General features: G+C 55.7%; 3 protein-coding genes across 6 annotated transcripts; 1 reads left to right on the forward strand and 2 right to left on the reverse strand.

Annotated features, from left to right (window-relative positions):
• LOC100539204 (sterol 26-hydroxylase, mitochondrial) lies at positions 1-4,132 on the forward strand (the record flags this gene model as incomplete). Its single annotated transcript, XM_003207630.2, has 9 exons — positions 1-42; positions 1,649-1,839; positions 2,012-2,211; positions 2,283-2,480; positions 2,591-2,754; positions 2,916-3,082; positions 3,368-3,449; positions 3,517-3,717; positions 3,816-4,132. Coding segments are annotated over 9 exons (1,371 nt in total), but the record flags the coding sequence as incomplete, so codon positions are not given.
• A 400-nt stretch (positions 4,133-4,532) lies between these two features.
• On the reverse strand, positions 4,533-8,728 carry PRKAG3 (protein kinase AMP-activated non-catalytic subunit gamma 3). Of its 4 annotated transcripts, none has more exons than XR_794117.3 (13): positions 8,648-8,728; positions 7,849-7,888; positions 7,376-7,605; positions 7,211-7,292; positions 7,074-7,132; positions 6,911-6,956; positions 6,746-6,800; positions 6,511-6,637; positions 6,254-6,419; positions 6,133-6,170; positions 5,914-6,060; positions 5,662-5,831; positions 4,533-5,125 (listed from the first exon to the last, which is right to left on the reverse strand). XR_794117.3 is itself a non-coding variant. In XM_010713624.3 (13 exons), the coding sequence occupies exons 1-13, from the start codon at positions 8,678-8,680 to the stop codon at positions 5,103-5,105; spliced, it is 1,152 nt and encodes a 383-aa protein (XP_010711926.1). In that variant the 5' UTR covers positions 8,681-8,724; the 3' UTR covers positions 4,533-5,102. The 4 variants fall into 4 exon arrangements, 1 of the variants encoding a protein (XP_010711926.1); XR_794116.3 differs by having other exon boundaries at positions 7,376-7,617; XR_002116678.2 differs by having other exon boundaries at positions 7,376-7,477; positions 8,648-8,717.
• A 1,219-nt stretch (positions 8,729-9,947) lies between these two features.
• On the reverse strand, positions 9,948-20,134 carry LOC104911681 (tubulin polyglutamylase TTLL4-like). Its single transcript, XM_010713625.3, has 10 exons — positions 20,004-20,134; positions 19,786-19,908; positions 18,434-18,532; positions 17,727-17,861; positions 16,942-17,079; positions 15,010-15,112; positions 14,215-14,425; positions 12,094-12,164; positions 11,365-11,447; positions 9,948-10,764 (listed from the first exon to the last, which is right to left on the reverse strand). Exons 1-10 carry the CDS (start codon positions 20,021-20,023, stop codon positions 10,623-10,625), a joined length of 1,125 nt encoding a protein of 374 aa, XP_010711927.1. The 5' UTR covers positions 20,024-20,134; the 3' UTR covers positions 9,948-10,622.
• Positions 20,135-20,165: the final 31 nt, after the last annotated feature.

Below are 20,165 nucleotides of genomic sequence, written 5' to 3' on the forward strand. Positions count from 1 at the left end.
CTCTTCCTGCGCGGCTACCTGCTGCACACGCACCGCCTCCAGGTGCCCGGGGGGTCCCGGGGGGTGTGGAGACGAGGGGATGCTCTGGGGATGCGGTGGGGAGTGATGCTGCGACAGAGGTATGCCGGGGACCGGCGTGGGGTGAGCACTGAGTGACTGCGGGGAGATGGGGGTGGGCAGCGTTGGGGGATGGAACACCCAGCTACCCCTGGGGTGATGCACAGAGCGGGGCACCGAAGGGTCCCTACAGCTGGCCCCAGTCCCTGAGCTGGGCACGGCAACGGTCCCCAGTTGTCTGGGGGCTGTGTGCAGGGGGTCCTGGCACCCCAAGCCAGTAGCACTGGGGTTAGATGTGGGGCAGGTGGTGCCTGGGAACGCAGAATAGAAACAGGCAGAGGTGTTTGTTTCCTTCTCCAAACATTTCCTCATACATTAGATGAAGCAAGACATGGGCTTGGCTGGCCGTGAGCCAAGCGGCATCCATCCTCCAGCGGCCGGGAGCTCTGACCTGCCACGTCCGGGAGCTGAGTGCAGGATGGGAACAGGAGGAGTGCAGGATGGAGCCTCCCTACACCACAAAGCAGCTGGCACTGCTGTTGGGGAAGGGAGTGTCACAGGGCAGCAGGGGTCAGGGAGCGGGCATGGGTCCCTGCTGCTCCACGAGGCTCCAAGCAAGGCCCAGCTTCGCAAACAGCTCTGGAGATGCCTTCCTTGGATCCCAGCAGCTTCTCCCTGCCTTGCTGCACAAGGCCTGCGTTGTGTTGGGTTGTGGCTGCGAGCACCCGATGGCAGAGAGGCTTTGACCCTAACCCACAGCCTGGGTGACCCTACCTCTCAGGCCCCTCTTCCTGGGATGCTGCCTGCAGCACTGGGGCGTCCGTCCCTCCCCCTCCTGCTGCCACCACGCACAAGGAACGTCTGTCTCCTGGTGGTGACGAATTCAGATGAATCTGGGCTCAGCCTGCGACGCAGTCACCAAGGGAGATTGTACCACGTGCATCCCAGCAGCCAGGGGGAATGGGGACCGGGGCTTCCCTGTAGGGTGCTCACAGTTCCCCAGGCCCAGCCCAGCTCCAGAGGGCCTCTTGGTGCCCAGCAAGGTGTCACACACCCCCTGGAAATGTCATCCCTGTGGATGACAAGGGGGTGCTCAGCTGACCCCAGAGTGCCTGGGGTAGTGGTGTTCTGAGAGGGCCGTGGCTTTGGTGGGTGTAGGATTAGGGTTAGAGTTAGGGGATGAGCACAGCAGAACTCTGAGCCCAGAGAAAGACTAGTGCTGTTGGATTTTCCCTGGATGGTACGTCCCCAAGGCCTTGTGTGGCCCCAGCGCTGTGCCCAGCGCTGATCATTAACCACCCTTATCAGCAGTGGGTTCAAGGGCTGTCCTCGGGTTTAGCAGAGTGTGGATTGGGTGATTCTGTGGATCTGCTGACAGCCACCACAATGGGCCTGCATCTTCCTGCCCTGTGCATGGCAGTTGTTCCTGTTCCTGCTATCCTCTCTGGGTCTTGCCAAGGCTCTCTATGCACCGTGGGGTGGACAATGGATGCACCACTCTGTGCCATGCACCAGTTTGTGCTCAGTGCTGAGTGCTGCCCCCTACCCTGATGTACTACTCACCCTACCTTGTCCCGTGCATGCATTGCAGCTAATGTCCCGGCGCATCTATGGCCCCATCTGGAAGTCGACCTTTGGACACTACCAGAATATCAACATCGGGAGCCCAGTGGTGCTGGAGCAGCTGCTGCGGCAGGAGGGCAAGTACCCGATGCGGAGCGACATGGCCCTATGGAAGGAGCACCGGGACACGCGACGCCTGCCCTATGGACCCTTCACTGAGTGAGTCCGTCCCCACAGCGATGCGGGGATGTGAATAGGAGCTCCCTTTGCTCCTTCTGGCCCGAGCAGAAGGGCACGGCCAGGGTGGGTGGACAGATTGCCAGGGATTGGGGTGGCGTGGTGCAGGATGCTCCCATGGATTGGGGATGCACCGAGTCCCATCCCCATGCAGGGAAGGGGAGCGCTGGTACCGCCTGCGGCAGGTCCTCAACAAGCGGCTGCTGAAGCCTTCGGAGGCGGTGCTGTACGCGGATGCCATCGGTGAGGTGGTGTCTGACCTGATGGTGCGGCTGCGGGACGAGCGGAGCCGCAGCCCCTCAGGGGTGCTGGTGGGGGATGTGGCCAATCTGCTGTACCGCTTCGCCCTGGAAGGTAGGGGGGCCTCAGCCCCACTCCGCTCCCCCCATCCCCGCGGGGCTCTGGATGCCGCCTGTCCCCCGCAGGGATCTCCTATATCCTTTTCGAGACCCGCATTGGGTGCCTGAAGCAGCAGGTCCCTGCCGAGACCCAGCACTTCATCGACTCCATCAACCTCATGTTCAAGAACTCTATCTTTGCCACTGTCCTGCCCCGCTGGAGCCGCAAGGTGCTGCCCTTCTGGGACCGCTACCTGGACAGCTGGGACACCATCTTTGCCTTTGGTGAGCCATGGATTGGGTTTGGACCTCTGTGATCCTGAATGGGGAGCAGTGATTTTGGCCACCTGGTTTTCACCACCCGCTATGTCAGCATCGGGTGTCCATCCCTGCAGGCAAGAGGCTGATCGATCGGAAGATGAAGGAGCTGGAGGGGCACGTGGAGAAGGGCAAGGAGGTGTCTCAGGGCTACCTGAGCTACCTGCTGGCCAGTGGCCACCTCAGTCTGGACGAGGTGTATGGCAGTGTGGCCGAGCTGCTGCTGGCTGGCGTGGACACGGTGAGGGCCACCGGGGCATCCCCAGAAATCTCAATGCTAGGGGCACGGGCAGGGAAGTAGTCAGTGGAGACCCCATAATCCCCTCTGCCACCTGTCTGCTCCACGCCTCACTTTCCCCCTTCTCACTGCTTCTCACCCCTGTTTTCCCTCTGCACCCCCAGACCTCCAACACATTGTGTTGGGCCCTCTACCACCTCTCCCGGGACTTGGGCATCCAGGAGACCCTGTATCAGGAGCTGAAAGCTGTTGTGCCCCCAGACCGGTTTCCTGGTGCTGAGGATATCCCCAAGATGCCGATGCTCCGGGCTGTTATCAAGGAGACATTGAGGTACAGCCCCTGTTCCCTCTTGGGTTGGGGTGAGTAGTTGGATTGGCACAGCCTGTTCCCCCACATGAGGGCATGTGCTTAGTGGGGGACCCAGGGAGTGGGACATGGGAGCATCGGCCAGGGTGCAGAGTGGTTTACAGCCCCTTGGGGCCGCACTCAGCCACCTATCTCCTTCCTGGAGAGGGAGATAGAGCCACCAAGCAGCAAAAGATACTCCCCCTGGTTCCTGCCTTGGGCTTGGCTGGGTCTGTCTCCCACAACACCTCTCCCCCTATCCTGGCTCAGGGTGTACCCCGTGGTGCCCACCAACGCCAGGGTCTTCTATGAGAAGGACATCATCATCGGAGACTACCTCTTCCCCAAGAACGTGAGTGGGGGCTGTGCTGGGGATACCCCACTGCATCCAAGGGCATTAACCCCTTCTCACCCCACAGACCCTCTTTGTCCTGGCGCACTATGCCATGTCCCATGACGAGACCTACTTTCCCGAGCCAGAGCGGTTCCTGCCCCAGCGCTGGCTCCGGGGACACGGTTCCCCCCACCACCCCTTCAGCTCCATCCCTTTTGGCTATGGGGTCCGTGCCTGTGTTGGTCGCCGCATTGCTGAGCTGGAGATGCACCTGGCCCTCGCCAGGGTGAGTGGGGTCTCCCATCCTGGGAAGCTCTTCATGAGCTATGCTGGATGGTCTGGGGTGGTCCCGAGGCACTGCTGCCCCTCTGTCTGCCCCAACAGATCATCCAAGCCTTCGAGGTGCGGCCAGACCCCCGCGGTGTGGAGGTGACGTCTGTGTCCCGCATCGTCCTGGTGGCTGACAAGCCCATCAACCTGGAGTTCATCGCTCGCCCGGGGGCCCCCTGAGCTCAGGGCATCGTTGTGCCTTTCACATGCCACCGGGAGTGCCCCAGTCTGCCCCATGCCCAGGAACCAGAGGGCACAGGGAGGGGTTTGCAGCTATTGGGTGGGTGTTCTTCGTCCCGTGATTGTGTCGCTGCGTGTGGAGCTGTGCCTGGGGTCCTGCCTGAATAACTGACCTTGGCCCCAGCCCCTTCTCCGTGCCTCAGTGTCCCCCTTCTCGCAGTGCAGGGCTGAGCTGCCAGCAGGTTTTGGGGTTGAGTGGTGGGGTTTTGTGTGCGGTTCCAAGGGATGGAGCCAGGTGATCCTACAGGGATGGGTGCTGGCACCGTCTCCTGGCAGCACGGGACTACAGAGCACAGAGGATCTTTTGCTGTCAGCTGTCCTTCCCCAGCAATGCGGTTATGGGAGCATGGGCAAAGTAGTGGGGGAAGGATGGCTCAAGGGTCATCTTAGCCCCACTGGAGCCACTGAGCTGCACACCCCAGAGTGAGCCAACATCCCCATCCCTCTGGCTGTGCTGAGGTGGGCACCCCATCCCCAGCCCTATCCCAAAGAGCTGTGCCAGGCTGCATGCCCAGAAAGGCCACAACGCAGTGCCTAGGGCAGGCTGCTTTATTCCAGCAAGGCTGAAGAGACTGGCAAATAAATAAATACCCCCCATCCCCATATCAGTGTACAGGGTCCCCTTGCGAGCACCTCTACCAGGGCACTCAAGCCCTGGAGACCCTACAAAAAACAAGCCTGTGCGTGCAGCTGAGCCATGCGCTCCTCCCAGGCACCCACCACAAACAGTGGGACCTGAAGCACTGGGGTCTCGTAGCAGAGGGGACAGCAGTTGCCAGGAGGGGGGGGATGTTGCAGGTCCCCCAGGGCCATGCAGGTGTCCATTTGTCCAGCTGCACAGCTCCTGGTGGCATGGTGCCTACTGAGCATCCCTGTGTGCTCGCAGTCTGGAGGCACCCTTGGACCCTTTTTCCCCCTGCTCTGTTCCTCCCCAAGGTTGGCAGGAGTTGGCCCCAGGCTCAGAGTGAATCCCAGGGCCAGGGCAGGTGGGCAGCCCCCCCCCATGGAGAGCCCCTGGGCCCCAAGCCTCCTTCCACGGCCCTGCGGTACCCAAGCAAGAGGTCCTGCATTGGATGAGCCTGTGGCACTTCCCTGGTGTCCTCAGAGCGAGTGTCGGTCAATGCCTGCAGGGTGAGAGAGCGTGCAAGGCCATAACCCCCCTGTGGGCACCACACCGGGGCTGAGCACCACACTGGGGCTGGGACCCTGCAGCATAGCACTGCATCCTGCCCTGCAGCCACGGGACACAGAGCACAGGGACAACCTTCATCCCGGACTTGTGTGCAAGCACTGGTGAAGAAGATGGGGTTGGTCTGGAGGAGGATATACTGTTGGTCTCCCCCTGGCACTGCTACCTATGTGGGCAATGTGCAAGTCCCATGCCTGCTTAATGCAGCCCTGTCACCTTATGCACAAGGCACTGCTAGAGACCAGGTGGGCATGAAGACCAGGAGGCGATGCCAAAAGTTTAAGTTTTGTCTTGGGCTGCATCACGCCCCCAAAACCATCACTCTGCCCAAAGAACTGTGCAACCTGCATCCCATCTAGAGAGCCTGGGACAATCATCACCTTGGTCCCGCTGTCATCACCTGGGCACCCCCAGAGCCCCCAGACCCTCCCTCCCTGGCCAGCTCTGCAGTGGCAGAGGGGCAGCGCCTACCTGAAGTGGAGAGAAATGGAGGGTGCGAATGGAGAAAGATGGAGCGTCGTGGGCTAAGAGTTAAGAGCATCGATACCTGCGGGAGTGAGCACCAGGGCCTGGAGGATGTCAGAGAGAGAGACGATGCCCCGCGGGTACCGGTTCTCATCCACCAGAACCAGGCGATGGACCTGTGGGTGCAGAGTATCACAGGTGGGCGGCGAGCAGGGAGTGGCACGGGTGAATGGAAGGGATGTGCTCCTGCCACCTCACCTGCTCCTCAGCAATGCGGTCGATGATGTCCTCCATGGTTTCGTGGGGGTAGCAAGTGAGGACGCCCTCCAGGCACACAGTGCGCTGCTGCAGCGCCTCCCGCACGCTGATATCCAGGTTGTTGTAGGTCTTCTGGGCTGCCAGGTGCTGGGAGGAATGATGATGCTCAGGATGTGCTCCCACTGCCACCATGGCCGCGCCAACACGCTCAGTACTCACAATGACATCAAACCTGGAGTAGAGCCCAACCACTTGACCTGTAAGGAGACAGAGGAGGGGGTGAGGAGGGGATGGCAGGAGGGGATGTTGAGGTGGGCATAGGGTAGGAGCTATAGGATACCTGCAGCATTAACAACGGGCAGCGCAGAGACACGGCGGTCCACAAAGATCTCCAGAGCAGCATACACAGGAGCGTTTTCAGGTACGACAGCCACGTCACGGAAGGTGCCGACACACAGCTCCTGTACTGTTTTCTTTAGGAAGCGCGGCTTGGGGATGGTGGAGCCCTGAAGCAGGCAGTGCACGTGAGCACACGTCGTGCACATACCCCACCCTGTGGTGACAGACTGCCCCATCTCTGTTCCACCTCGTACTCACAAAGATGTGGAGGAACTTGAGGATGCGTTTGTGGGTGAGGATGTGCAGCACGTTGCCTGAGATGGGCTCAATGACAGGCAGGCGATGGATCTTGTGCTTGATCAAGGAGTAGACGGCGTCGAAGAGGCTGCAGGTGGGGGGATGTGGCTGTGCCCAGAAGCCCTCCGGTGCCCTGAGTTGGTGCCCACCCCTGGCTGGGGGTCTTGCCAGATCTCCCCCCTGGGCAGGAGCTCACCTATCACTTGGGGAGATGTAGACCAGTGGCTTGAAGGAGCCCTGCAAGTACACCTCTGCAAAGGGAGAGAGCTGCAAGTGGTGTCCCACACTCCTAGAGCCACCCCCACGCTGAACATGACGGACGTCCCCAGCCCAGACACCCCCCGTCACCTCCAGCTTCTACCTCTCCACGTCTCAATCTTGTGCTCCTCCACCTCGTAGATCTGGACCTGAGGGCAGGGAGATGCCCTACTCAGGGTGGCATGGCTAAGGGCTGCCTCATTCCCCCGCATCCCTCCCATCACCCTGAGCACAGGATCATGCGCACTGCAGTCTGGGGCACTCACCAGGGGCGAGCGGTAGTAGCGGTGCAGGATGTTGATGAAGTCAGTGATGGTGAGCATCCCTGCAGAGACATGGGGCTGCCCACTCTGCCCACATCCCGCAGCAGTCCCTCTGCTGCCCCGGCTGCCCTGGAACTCACCCACAAAGGTCTGCATCTTGCTGTCCCACAGTGGGGCTGCCCGCACCCCGTTGGCCACCAGTGCCACAAAAGCCTTCTTGATCTGCCAGCAGAGAAGGGAGCGGGGTCAGGAAGACACTGAGGATCCCCTGCCCAGTTTGTCCCCAGTGATCCTCGTGGCCTCACCTCCAGCGTGGTGTCGAAGACAACAAGCTTGCAGCTGGTGGGGACGGCGTCATAGCAGCAGTGACTCCTCATGAAGTGCATGTAGACCTCAGCATCAGGGCTCTGGAAATTGTTGTCAGGTTCCAGCCCCAGGATCTCATTGCCCAGCGTGAAAGTGATGGGCCCGGAGCCTTTCTGCTTTTCCTCCTCCTCCTCCTCTTCCCCCCTGGGATGTAGTGCCTCTGGGAACCCTGTGGGCACACCTACCCCAGCAATGAGCTGAGCTGCTGGGTCTCAGTGCAGCAGAACCCCCAGACCCCACTCTGCAGGGACAGAGGCAGTGCAGAGCACAGCAGCTGTTCAGACTGGAAAGAGTTGAGTGGGGTGACATGGGTTTTCCAAGCAGGCCAAGGGCTTATGCACTCATTGCATGAGTGAGCCAGCCCCACCTGCTATCCATATATACGCTGCTCGGCCCCCTGCTTGCTACCCACCTTCCTCCATGGGGCGGGCAGCAGCATCCAGCAGCACCATCTGCAGGGGCATGCAGAGACAGGGGGGTCAGCAGCAGCTAGCCCACCTTGCCCCCCACCACATCCCTCCCCAGGCTGCAGCCCCCAGAGAGCTCCCTGCCAGCATAGGCCCCATTGGGACAGAATTTGTCTGTTCCTGGTAGAGAAGGTGCAGGACATGGGATTCCAGAACACACAGTGTTCCCTTCACTGTCCGAGCTGAGGCAACCCCCATGCCCTTCCTCTCCCTCCCCTGGTCCCCAAGGTGTAAATCCCACTCCAGCTTCCTCTGATGCTGAAAGTCCTGCCAATCACACCTGCCACACGGGTCTAGGTATGCCCAGCCTCACGCTGGGAGATCCTGCAATAACAAAGGGGCAGCCCAGGCAGGAGGGGGGACAATCAGAACCAGCCGGTTGGCCCCGTGCCCCCATCAGTCCCCCAGGAGACCCTACCATAACAAAGCAGCATGGATCATGGGCAGAGCTGGCAGCAGAACCAATGTTTACATACCACCCCACAACAACAAAGCCACATGGATTGCTCTCTAAGGAGTCCAGAGCCGCCCTGGCAGGGAGGTGACCTTACACAAATGACCCCCACCCCAATCATTCCCCAGCAGCTGGGGACAGTGGGGACAGGCAGGCTTGTCGTGCTGTGTCCTGTGTCTTTGTCCCCACACCAATCCAGCCATAGAAAAGGTGCCACCAACCCCCCACCCGGCATGGCTGGTCCCAAGTGGGGGTTACCGAGCCTGGCCCCCCACCCGTCCTGAGGGTACCTGGGGAGCAGCAGGGCTGGAGAGTTGCTCCATGCTGACTGCAGGGCAGCGCTGCTATTCTGGGCCCGCGGCTGGCCGGGGCCTGGCAGATAGTGTGTCACTCAGCAATGCCAGCCATGCCCCCTCCAACGGGGGGGGGGGGGTCACTGCCACCAGGCAGCACTCATAGTGTCACCCCGTCATCTCAGCCTGCAGCACCTGCTGCACCTGGGGACATGGGGGATGGATGGATGGCCAGAGGAGGAAAAGCTATCCCCAGCCCACCAACTTTTTTACCCAGAGCACGACTCAGCAGTACCAGGATGTGGCTGCTGCAGCAGGAGCAGGGGTACGGCACCACGTGTACTGCAGGATGTTGGATAGGTGGCCCCAGTGACAGCCAGCACAGTGTGGGACACAAGGACAGCTTGGCTGGGCACTCTGTCCCCATGCCACGGCTCATCCTGGGGTCCTGCTGCCGTCCAGCCTATTCCCGGCCCCCAGATCTCACGTTCCCAACCCAAAAACCTCTTCCCTTACCCTACTGGGCCACCCCCTCCCACCCCATGCTTGCTCCCAGCTCCGTTTCTATTTCAGGAAGGTTCAAATATCGCCCTGGCCCACTGCCGGGCCAGCCCCAGAGCAGCCGTGGGCGAGCAGACCCATGGCCGGACATACAGACAGGGTGACTCCAGCTCACCCCAGGGGACAGCTGGACCCCGGTCAAAGCAGGGAGCAGGGCCATGGGCCCCCAGATGGGTGCCAGGCAGATGGTTTTAAATCACAGCCGACAGCTTCCCAAAATACCCATGGGATGCAGGGGCGGCCACAAGCACCCCCATGCACATTGTATGGGCTGCGAGGAGCGAAGGGAACTACATCAAGAGCTATAGCAAAGGCATTACCCAAAGACAGGGAGAAAAGGAGGAGGTATGAGGCAGGACACGAGCCAGTGGTGTTGGGGTGACACAAGGGTTCCCCCAGGCTGCCTCTCTACTGTGTGATACTGGCCTGCAGATGTAAGTGTCCAGCCCCGAGCAGGGCAGCCTGGCTCCAGCCTGGCCACGGCGGCGGTGCTGGCAGCAGGCATCTCCACTTTCGGTGGCTATTTTCAGGTGCTGGAGAGAAGCCGAGGAGCGATGAGATTGTCACCAAGGAGACCAGAAAACAAGGCCTGCTGCGGGCATGGGGGGCTGCAGGGAAAACAGAGGGAAGGGCTTTCTGCAAGCCCCAGCTCCAGGGCACCCCAGCCAAGAACCCACTGTGCCCTCACCACGAAAGGGACCACCAGGTGTGATGAGACAGAGAGGGCACAAGAGCAGCCATGTGCAAAAGTTTAATGGAAATTCTCGAGAAATGAAGAGAAAAATAGAGAGCAGGAGAGTAGCACCCATCTGCAGTCCCCAGTGTGCACACTGCAGGGTACCACAGAGCCAACAGCAGTGAGGGGCTGCTCCTTCCCCAGCCCCACTGCAGCTGGGAGCCAGGCCAGGGCTTGGGGCAGCAGTGGGCAGAAACCAGAGGATGCGGGCACAAGTACTCAGATAGGATAAAAACCTACGGGCTGGAAGGCCCAAGCCCTGCTCCTTCCAAAAGAGCAGAGTGTCAGCTGGCCCTCCCTTGCCTTGGCCTGCAGTGAGAGGGGAGCAGACAACTTTGCTGGCTCTCTGGAGCTCAGGGTTAGTGCAAAGCGACACAGGCAAGGAGGGGTTCAACCCATACAGATGAGGGAAGGAAAGAGGGAGCCGGCGCCCAACTCAGCCAGATCCTACACAAGGAAACCATCACCACATCAGGCTTGAACAACAGCCACAAACCCAACTTGGCCAGGTTTTGCCATTTGTTTTAAAAATCGAGTCACACAGCTCTCTCCAGGAACAGCCCACTGGCAAGTGTGCAGTGCAGGGAGCATCACAGGACTTGTGCTCCAGAGCCAGCTTCTGTCTTGCTTTGAGGTAGGTTGAGGTGTCCCCAGGGAGGGAAGGCAGCTGCCTGCTCACAGCACCAGGGCAGTGTCTGAGAGGCAGCCATCAGGTTTCTGGTCAGCTCCAACAGTGCATTTGTAGAGAGGTAAGCTCTGAGCAGGGCTGGGCTCCAGGCATCTCACAAGGTCTCCACTGTTTGGGGAGAGGAGGTTGCTGCAAGAGAAATATTAGAGTCAGGGGTTGGCCTTTCTGGCTGCATGAAAACCCAAGCCCATTCTGGTCTGGGCACAAGATCTCCTCTTCCTTAACTCCAGAGGCCAGCACTTCACTTGGCTCACTCAGAGGAACCACAGTCTTGTATCAAGCTGCCCAGGCCAGTGGCACCCACCCTGCAGCCCAACTTCATTCAGTGAAGCTGGCAGAGCACAGCAGCCCCACAGACCTTGCTGCTCCCCCAGCCCTGCACTGGGGCAGAGCCTCTGCTCTCCATCAAGGTGGTGCAGGTTTCTGTGGGACACATTTTGTCAGCACATCCTGGACCACAACAGCCACTTTCCAGAAACACTCACACCAGCTGTACTGGGGCCTTGCACCATCTGAGCAGGGCATACAGTGCCAAGGACACAAGCCCAGTCTTGTAGACATTACGCCAGCCCTACCAGTCGCTCTCCATAAATGAGATGCTGGCCTCAGACCCTGTAAGCCAATCACTTTCTCTCTCCCCTGAAACAAAGCTGCTTTTCCTGTTGCCAGTTCTCTCTGGACACCAGTCCCAAAGTCACACTGTGCATATCCCAGCCAGGGAAAACTCACCCCAGCCTGTCCGGTTCCAGTTTGCTGAAGCCATTTGATTGAACACTGCTTTTCTGGAGGAAGAAGGACTTTGGCAATGACCACTGGAGAAGGAGAGAAAGACAACCAAAAGGCTATTTAAGCTATGACAAAATCCCCCAGCCTTCAGTGCACAGAGAACAGGCTGGGATCTGCTGTAGGCTGCCCTACTGTGCTTCAGCTTCAACTGCCTCACACTGCTGCGCATCATCACTGCCACCAGACTGTTCCCAGAATAGCAAACAGAGCAGTCTTCACTCCCTGCTTAATGAATCCCTCTGCTGTAAGTGGGAACAGAGCATCCTGAGGTCATAAGAGTGGGTTTCTTCACTGGATCAGCCTGCTCTGAGGCACAGGAGTGACAGACGGAGATTGTTCCCTTACCAAGGGGAATAAAGGGCAGGCCGGATGCTAAGTATGTCAGGCTGTGCCCATTGTGCCCAACAATTTTTGGATGCAAAGTGGTTGCAATTTGATCTACTGTGCAGATTTTATATTAGTGTGGGAGATAGAGAAACGCGGGTTTTTCCAGAGTGCTGGAGGCCTTAGCAGAGAGGGAAGAACAGCACAAAGCACAAAGAGGTAGGGCAGGAGGCACAGAAAGTGGAACAAGCAGAAAGAGCTCCTGAATTAGACAACCCACAGATTCACAGGCTCTCTGCCCCTCTCTTCACAGCAACCTTTCCCTGACTTATCCATAGCTATGCTCACCATCTGGGCCAAATCCATCCCTGTCCCAACGTGGTAGCCTTTGACACACCATTTCTTCAGTAGCTCCAGACCTAGGAGGTGACAGAACAGACGAGAAGCAAGAATGAATTGGGAAGCTCATAGACAGCTGCATCTCCCCCAGCTTAGGGAACACAAAAAATGCTGCACGGAGTGAACTGACCATGCAGTAATAACCTGAATGCATCCCTAAGCCCAGCAAACATGGGGTAAACCAACGGCATTCACCCTTTGTATGAGCAAACATCACTGAACGCTATAGCACATGGGCTGCTGCAGTGCCTGCCTTCCTCCCAGGGAGCCAGACACACCGAGCAGCAGGCTCAGCTACACAGGGAAACTGGGGCAGCACAGGATTTGCTGATTTGGACCAGACTGGCAGTCCCTTGAGCCTGGTGCCTGCCAACAGCAGCACCTGATTTGGGTTGCGGTGGTGAAAGTTCCTACAGTGCAGATATAGAGCAGCTTTGCAGTCACCAGTTCCTTTCCCAGAGGATGGCAGCTCAGGCAGCTTCCTCCGTGCACAACATCTACCAATTGCATCATCTCCTCCCTGCCCAGAAACATTCAGGCCAGAGAGGGAAAAAAAGCTCAATATGGGCTGAGACCTGGGCTCCATTCCTGACACAGACGAGGCTAAGGTGCCTTGAGATTCATAAACCAGCAGAGCAACAACCAGGAACTTGAAGCTCTCCAGCTGGGGTTGCTGTGCTTTGCTATATGATACCAGCACTAGCTATAGGAGGAACCCTTGCTTCCCAAACTGTGCTCCTCAGTGACCTTTCAGCATGCCCCAGGACCCTGGAAAAAAAACATGTGTTGGGGATTGAGAGGAGCAGGACAGCTGGGCAGCGCTGCCCCAGCTCTGGGCACCAGACAAGGCTCTGAACTTACTGGCCAGGGAGAGATGAGGGCTGTGAGGAATGGATGTGAAAAGAAAGGGGACAGAGGCTGGGTTTTGCTCACAGATGAAGGGCAGCAAAGGGATAGAGCTGTTTGCTGGGCTGCCAGGAGGATGCTGGAGCACTAAGCCAGGGCTCAGCCCAAGTAGCAGAGCTCTGGGCAGCACTTCAGTGAAAACGATGACAGGGTCTTTCTTCCAACTGACAGAAGAGCATCCAGAAAAGGCATTAGCGAGGCAAAGAATGACACATGCTGACAGCACAGCTGGAGAGGGCTACAAGGTTATTATCTCTTTGAAAGACAGTTACTGACCCCTTTGATATTAGCTTAAATACCACTGAAGAGTGACAAAAGCTTTTCCTCCCAACCCCCCCCGCCCTGTTTTTTGGGTTGGTTGGGGTTTTTTTGTTTGTTTGTTTGTTTTGCTGTGCATTATGTAAAGTGCTGACATTAGAAGCACATACAGTTGTATCAGTGGAGAGTTGGCTCCTTCAGAAACCTCTCCAGTTAAGGCAGGGGCTTGAAGGAGAGCCCTGAGGCACAGGCTCTCTGTGTTCTCTAACATCTCACACTACAACTCAGTTTTCTCTCCTGAACAGCCCCTCCTATTGCCCTGAGGAGGATTGCCCTGTGTAGGAAGGAAAGGGTCTGGCTCAGCAAACTTCACTAAAAGATGCTTTTTGTTGGAATACGGAAGCGTCCTGGAAAAGTGAAGATAAGAGCTAGATTTCTTGTACTTCAGAAAAATGCCCTTTTCTCCTGCATGCACACTGGTGCTACTTCTTAGGTTAGAACGCAGCAGTAGACTCAGGGAACAGGCCTAATTTTGCATTCACTTCACAAATCACCTGTAAGGGACAAACCCCCCAAAAAAGATACTTCCTCAAAAAAAGGTACAGGTGTGGAATAAGAGGCCAGAGTTGCAGGGTGAAGGCAGAATCTACGCTGCTTTAGTTGTGGACTAGGATATCCCAAGACACCTAGAAATGCTCGATTGTGCTGGCAAACTCAGCACCAGATCTATGATCAACTCAGAATAAGTTTTTCCTGACATCTGAAGCATTCTGAGAGGGGAACGTATTTCTTAAGGGCAGCGAGGAGGCAGGCAGCTCCTTCTCAATAGGTCAGAAGTCCCCCACGGCCTCAGGCAGGCAACTTGCCTGACTCAGGTAACTGTGCCAGCTCACAGACGGCGGTTACCTTTGTGTTTATTCAAGTAGTACTTGAGCTCCCACTGGGTCACCAGGATGTTGAAGTAGCGAGGCTGCTCGAAGAAGCGCAGGTAGCGCATGGAGATGTGGGTGGGAAACACCCGCTCAAACTGCCCACGCCGGGAATACTCATCCTCTGTCTCCACCAGGATGCGGACATCATCCGGAGTCAGGATGTCCAAGACAGAAGAATAAAAATCCTGCAGACAAGAGCATCTCAGGGTCAGGGAGAAGTGAATTACGTTTTTTCAGTTCCTTTTTCCACCTCCCCTCTCTCCAAACCCTTCCAGGAAAAGGTCTCCGCGAGTCTGAGATCCCTGGGACACGGGCCACTCGCAAAATGAAGGAATCTAAACTCGGTGCTGACCTCAGTGCTGCTGAGAACCCCGCTTCTGCCAGTCAGCCTCTGCTACAGAAGCTGCACGCAAGGGAAGTGTCCCAGCTAACCTGTATGCAGTCAACTGACAAATGCAGCGAGAGCTGCACAGAGACATATGAGAAACAGGCAGCGTTCAGACCCTATCTGGGGACCAGTGGATACTGCCCCCCCGTCAGCACATGTCCACTTCAATGCAAACATGAGTCAGGACAACAATGGTTTAAGCAAACCTGACTTATTTCTGCAACCTTGCCACCTGCTGAAGCCCAGGTGCTCCCCCACAGTCTGTGTGTCTCCACACAGAGGTACAGTCAGGAAACGGGACTGAGACAAACATGGAATTGTTTGAGACAGTGGCTTGGCAGTACTCTGGCAGTTTTGGTACCGGGGACCGTTGTGCCATACCTGGTCAGGTATCTTCTGTGTCAAGTAATAGGCCTTCTTCAACTTCTCCGCTGTGAAACACTCAGATGCTGGTCTGGGCTTCTCCTTCAAAGCACTGCCCTGACTAAGAACACAAAAAGACAGTAGAATATTTAAGCTATCAAAGCAAAGTCCTGATGTTGCAAGGCTCCTCTCAGCATGACACCCTCATGAAGATGTCATCAAAGAGAGAATGCTTCCTCCGAGGACTTCACTATTTCTGAGATCAGTGATGCATCCGCAGCCTTCATCCACATGCATCAGCATGGGATCCAGGTAGGATGTGAGCGAGGCAACAAGGGAGATCCTGCCAGCTCCTTGCTCAGGCCCTACAGTACTCCTTCACTAAAAACATTAACAATCACCTCCCACCCATATAGAATGAAAAAGGGACAGAAATGCACTGTGACCTGACTCAGAGCACTTGAAGCCTGGATGGATCTTAGGTTTATATCCCACCTGAGATGCAGCTCCCTAACTACACTGGGCCTGGGTGTACTTCTACTCAGTACTGATACTGTACAAGAAAGGGAACGCTGGGGGATTAAGGCATTCATGCATTACCCAAGAATTCCCAATACTCAAATGCATCTCCAGCTCCACCTGCCATGGGAAATCCTGGTCTTTTGTATGTTCTGACCAGCAAGCATCTCAATTATTCTAAGCACCCAAATGAACCATTTGGGGATGCCAGAGGCTGGGAGATACTTGCCCAACACCTTTTAACACTTATATCAACACAGCTAACTTGTTCTGCTGCCACAAAGATGATTAGTAGTGCAGATATCCAAACAGAGCCCTGAGGCTACACTGCATGTTTCTTGGGAACACACAAATCTACTGGAATTATGCCCACATAAAAAAAAAAACACAACCACCCTCTCGCATCCTTTCCAGGGCAGCAGATACAGTTAAGCAAGCCTGTCCCTGGAGGCAGGAACTCTGGTAATGCATCATCTGAACCATGTTAAAGATCTGGTTAATCCTCTGCAGGTTCCTCCAAGGGCACCTGCCCTTCATCACCTCAGTCACAAGCTGCAAACGAGCTTGTGATCAAAGTGCCACAGATGAGCTGGTGAGAGCTCCCAGGGCTGGAATGGGCCCATGCTCCAAGCCTCTCTCTCTGCTGAAGGCACAGAGCTGGTGGAGGGCAGGAGTCCCATCTTCTTTCACGCCCATACATCACTGTGCGCTGGTGTTCAACCCAGCAAGCTGCCCCTTCAGTAGTGTACATATAGCAACCACTCTGCTACAGAGCAGGGCTGGTTCCTTGTCCCACATCACAAGGTCTGAAACCAGTAAATGCCCAAGCTGTGGTGAAATGGAAGGAAAAGGGGCCTGGGTGCACACACGCTCAGAAATTAGCTTTATGCAAAAAAAGCATTCGTTTTTTGCAAGACAAGACTGCACACCCACAATCATAGGTCTACCTCTTCTGACACCTGTAATTCTGTCTAAGGAACAGATTGCTCTACCCTTTGCAAAATAACAGGTGCTCCTCTTGCTCAAGTCGGCAGCATGTCAGCTTTGGGGGATGGGGTAAGCAGATCCAGCCCCAACACAGCCAGCCAGTCCTCGAAGCAGATGGAGAGGCAGTGCAGCTCAGCATCATGCTAGTTCTGGCAGGGGGAAGAAGGACTTGACTAACTGCAGAGCAAGCATGAATTACCCTGGCCTACTCTCACTTCCAACTATGGACTTGTAAATCAGGCATAAATCCTTCCTTGAAGAGACTGCAGGAACCAGATACCCAGGGAATAACGCGAGTCCCTCAGACATCCAGCCAAAGGACTAGCAAGCACAGGCTCTTGACAGCACAGAAACCAGTATCTGCTCTGAGAGCAGCCCCCAAATGAAATCCTCCAAGAGAAAAGCCTGCTTTGCCCTTCTGCCCTGAAAGAGAATGGGGCTGACCTGCAGGTGGAATCAGTTCTAGTCTGAGGCCGTGAGGCTACGCTGTCCGTGCTGGGCAGAACAAAGCCAGCGAGGTTAAGCAGGTCCCGGATCATCTGGCCCTTGATGCTCACATCCAGAGGTGAATTGGAGTGAAGGCTGGAGGAAGGAAACATCACAGCAGTCTGAGTGCTAGAATGGAGGTTCTGAGCCCGACGGCCCTGCAATCACTCCCTTTGGAGTGTCCCTCCCACCAAAAATGGTTTGCTTCTGTTTTTCCACCCAGAGGGTTGTTGGAAATTGGCAAATCCATCCCTAGCACCAATCCTGCAATCCCTACTGTGTCCGGTTCATGCCCATCCAACTCTAGTAGGCAGGACAGGCTGTGCCCAGGCACACCACAGCTCCCAGCCCTGCCTGAAGAGCTGAGACCACATGGCCAGGTGGAGCCAGGGAACAAGCAGGAGAGGAATGAATGGTGCGTGAGGCAGCAGAGCTGCCAAGCACTTCTGCCCACACAAAGAAATCTCTGCCGTCACCCATTCCTTACATGACACATTCTTCCTTGGTCTTTTTTTTTTAATGTACTATTCCCTGGCTCTAGCTGAGGCATGCCCAGCACAGGTTTCTGAGCGATGGATGGATGCTGCTTTTGTAGATAGAAAGGACTTTGATTTCTGCAGGAATCGGGAGAGGGAGTCTTCAAAGCAGCCGTTCAGTGCAGGGGACATCATAGGCCAGAAAGAAAAGGCTGTCATCCACCTGCCCTGGCCCAGAGACAGACTTCAGAGGAAAAGCTGCTTTACCTTGGGGAAATGTTGACCTCTAAGATCCAGGGCTTGAGGTTTTCATCCAGCATGATATCAAACCCAAAAAGCTCATGGCAACAGTACGGTCGCCGCACGTACATCTTCACCAGGCTGTTCACATACGGCTCAGATCTGCAAACCAAGAGAAAAATGTTCATTTCCAACAGACAGGCAGCAGAGACCTGACTGCAGCACACTGCCAACTCAGAGAGCGTGCACAGCCACGTGCTGTGGAATGGATGGGCTCAAAGACCAAAGCAGGCCTGCAAGCTCCTGCTGCACTGTATATGAATCCAGTATCAGATCCTGAGCAACCCCCCAAGCCAGGCCTCTGTCAGACAGGATCCGCTTCTGAATAGAAGATTCAGCCAGCACCAAGGGACCTTTATTCTGAAGCATCCTGCACAAGTGGCACAGTGGGTGCAAGCTGGGCAGAGTGCCACGTATGCTGCACCCTCCTGGTTCTCTCCCCTGCATTGCAGGTGGATCCAGGAAGTATCAGGTCTATTCATGCCTTGCAGCTATAGCAGCAAGAACACAGCTAACAGGTCACAACAAAGGATTTAAAGAGAGGGACTGAAGCCAGCAGTGGTGGCAGCACTTAGATTAAGAGCCAAAGGACTAGACTGAGTGGGGCTGAAGAGCCAGAGGGGCCAGGAGTGCGCTCTTCAGTCAGGAGCAGAGCAAGGGGCATCAAGACTCACGCAATTATGGTTTTGATAACGATGTCCTTAATCTTCTCCCAGATGGCCTCACTGTTAACTCCCTTCTGGGTCAAGTAAGTCCAGAGAGCTTTGAGTGCCCTGGGAGATAGAAAGCAAAAGAGATTGTTTTGTAGCCCCTTGCTGCCCAGCCTTGCCCAGCCAGGGAAGTGAAAACAGCAATACGGAGCCTTGGCAAGGCTTTTAGTAGGAAGCTAAGGGATGTATCTCCATTTTCCTGACCACAGCATCCTTCTGCCATTCTCAAACCACTCCACTCCTGGTTGCAATTCTCCCCCAGCCTGGCCCCTGTTCTTGCAGGACCAAGCTACCAGAACCATAAATCTGTCATAGACTTGTCCCAGTACTGGAGTAGTAAGTCCCAAATTAGCATATGAGCATGGTACGTCAGCTCCAGATCTTCTCTTCCCTCCCCCTTTGTGTCCTTAGCAAACCTCTCCTTCTTGCAGGCATTCTTCAGGAGCACTGCAAAGCAGCTCACCAGGAATCCATCAAGACCCCCAAAAGCCATTTAACTACAGCCATTTTCACTGAAGCTTTGGGGGGTGGAGAATTTTTTTTTTTTCATAAATGTGGCAAGAAGGATGGTGAGGGAAGAGTGTTTATGCTTTTGTAGGAGTTTCCCACACCACACCAAGTGCTGCAAGTTACCCTGACGCTGAGCCAAGGATGCTCAGATGTTGCTTAAATGAGACTGTGTGGCTAATGGCCAGGAATCCAAAGGTCAGGCTTCCTGCATACAAGACGGAGTTGATTACAGCCACTCATCTTTAATGTGGGAGCAGCCAGTTTTGACTTGCATGGTGGTACCAAAAAATACATGAACTCAGTCCCACAGGATTTCAAATGCTGGGGGACAGCAGACCCTTCTCAATGTACCCACAGAGGAACAGACTACTGAGCAGCACGTCTCAGCAATGCAATTTTATTACACCAAATCACTCTCCACAGCTCCCTTTGAAGTGAAAAAGACCAGCCCAGGCCCACAAATTGAGAACTCTATCCTGGACTATTTTTAAAAGAGTTTAAACATCACTGTGGAATCAGAGACAAGTGCCTAACTACTTGGATCAGTCCACCTATGGGACAGCAGGGAACAGAAACTTTTGCAAGACTGCAGCCTTCTTCTGAAGTGACCAGAAACAGCACCACTGCTTCTCAACACCATGTCCCGAAATTGAAATCGCTCTGCTGACCCCATTTCCCCTGCCAGGAGCAGATGATACAGAAAACACCTTCCAGTTTTGGGTAGTAACACTGAAAAAAGGCTGATTTAACAGAGAACAGACAGAGCTGACCCTGTGCACTGAAAGTTCCCCCCTCACAGCACCCACCACTTGTGTCCCTGGCAAGCAGTTTCATCCAAGTTGGACTTGTATTCGGTGTTCTTCTTGTTCACACTGTAATTGGTCAAGTGCACAAACTTGTTGCTGAGGCTCTTCATTGAGGAGGAGTACCTAAAGGAAATGGTAGCAGCACAAACAGTCTGAGCTTGAACAGGTTACCTCCAGACCCATGGTGCAAGGAGCTCTGTTCTCATCTCAGATACCACCTTTCTGTTTGGCTGCACATCAACTCTGCTGCTGCCCTTTCCCAGGGAGCCTGGAACAAGGCTGCCTCCACAATTTCTGTCCCACAGACCCAGAGCTGGGAGGACAAAGGATGAGACACAGAACAGGATGCCCCGGGATGCAATCCCACCCTCAAAGTCATA

This window comes from Meleagris gallopavo, chromosome 7, assembly GCF_000146605.3.
Source record: "Meleagris gallopavo isolate NT-WF06-2002-E0010 breed Aviagen turkey brand Nicholas breeding stock chromosome 7, Turkey_5.1, whole genome shotgun sequence".
Lineage (NCBI taxonomy): Eukaryota > Metazoa > Chordata > Aves > Galliformes > Phasianidae > Meleagris > Meleagris gallopavo.

What these genes read in the sequence shown, in the direction of transcription:
- PRKAG3 (XM_010713624.3), bottom strand. Translation starts at nt 8,680, where the DNA reads ATGGAGCAACTCTCCAGCCCTGCTGCTCCCCAG. An exon ending in TGCCCGCCCCATGGAGGAAG is followed by an intron (nt 7,618 to 7,848) that starts GTGGGTAGCAAG and finishes TTGCTGGGGTAG; the next exon opens with GTGTGCCCACAGGGTTCCCA. An exon ending in GCTACTACCGCTCGCCCCTG is followed by an intron (nt 6,957 to 7,073) that starts GTGAGTGCCCCA and finishes CCCTGCCCTCAG; the next exon opens with GTCCAGATCTACGAGGTGGA.
- LOC104911681 (XM_010713625.3), bottom strand. Translation starts at nt 20,023, where the DNA reads ATGTGCAGCCAAACAGAAAG. An exon ending in ATGTGCAGCCAAACAGAAAG is followed by an intron (nt 19,909 to 20,003) that starts GTGGTATCTGAG and finishes CATTTCCTTTAG; the next exon opens with GTACTCCTCCTCAATGAAGA. An exon ending in CACAGAAGATACCTGACCAG is followed by an intron (nt 14,426 to 15,009) that starts GTATGGCACAAC and finishes TCTTGTCTGCAG; the next exon opens with GATTTTTATTCTTCTGTCTT.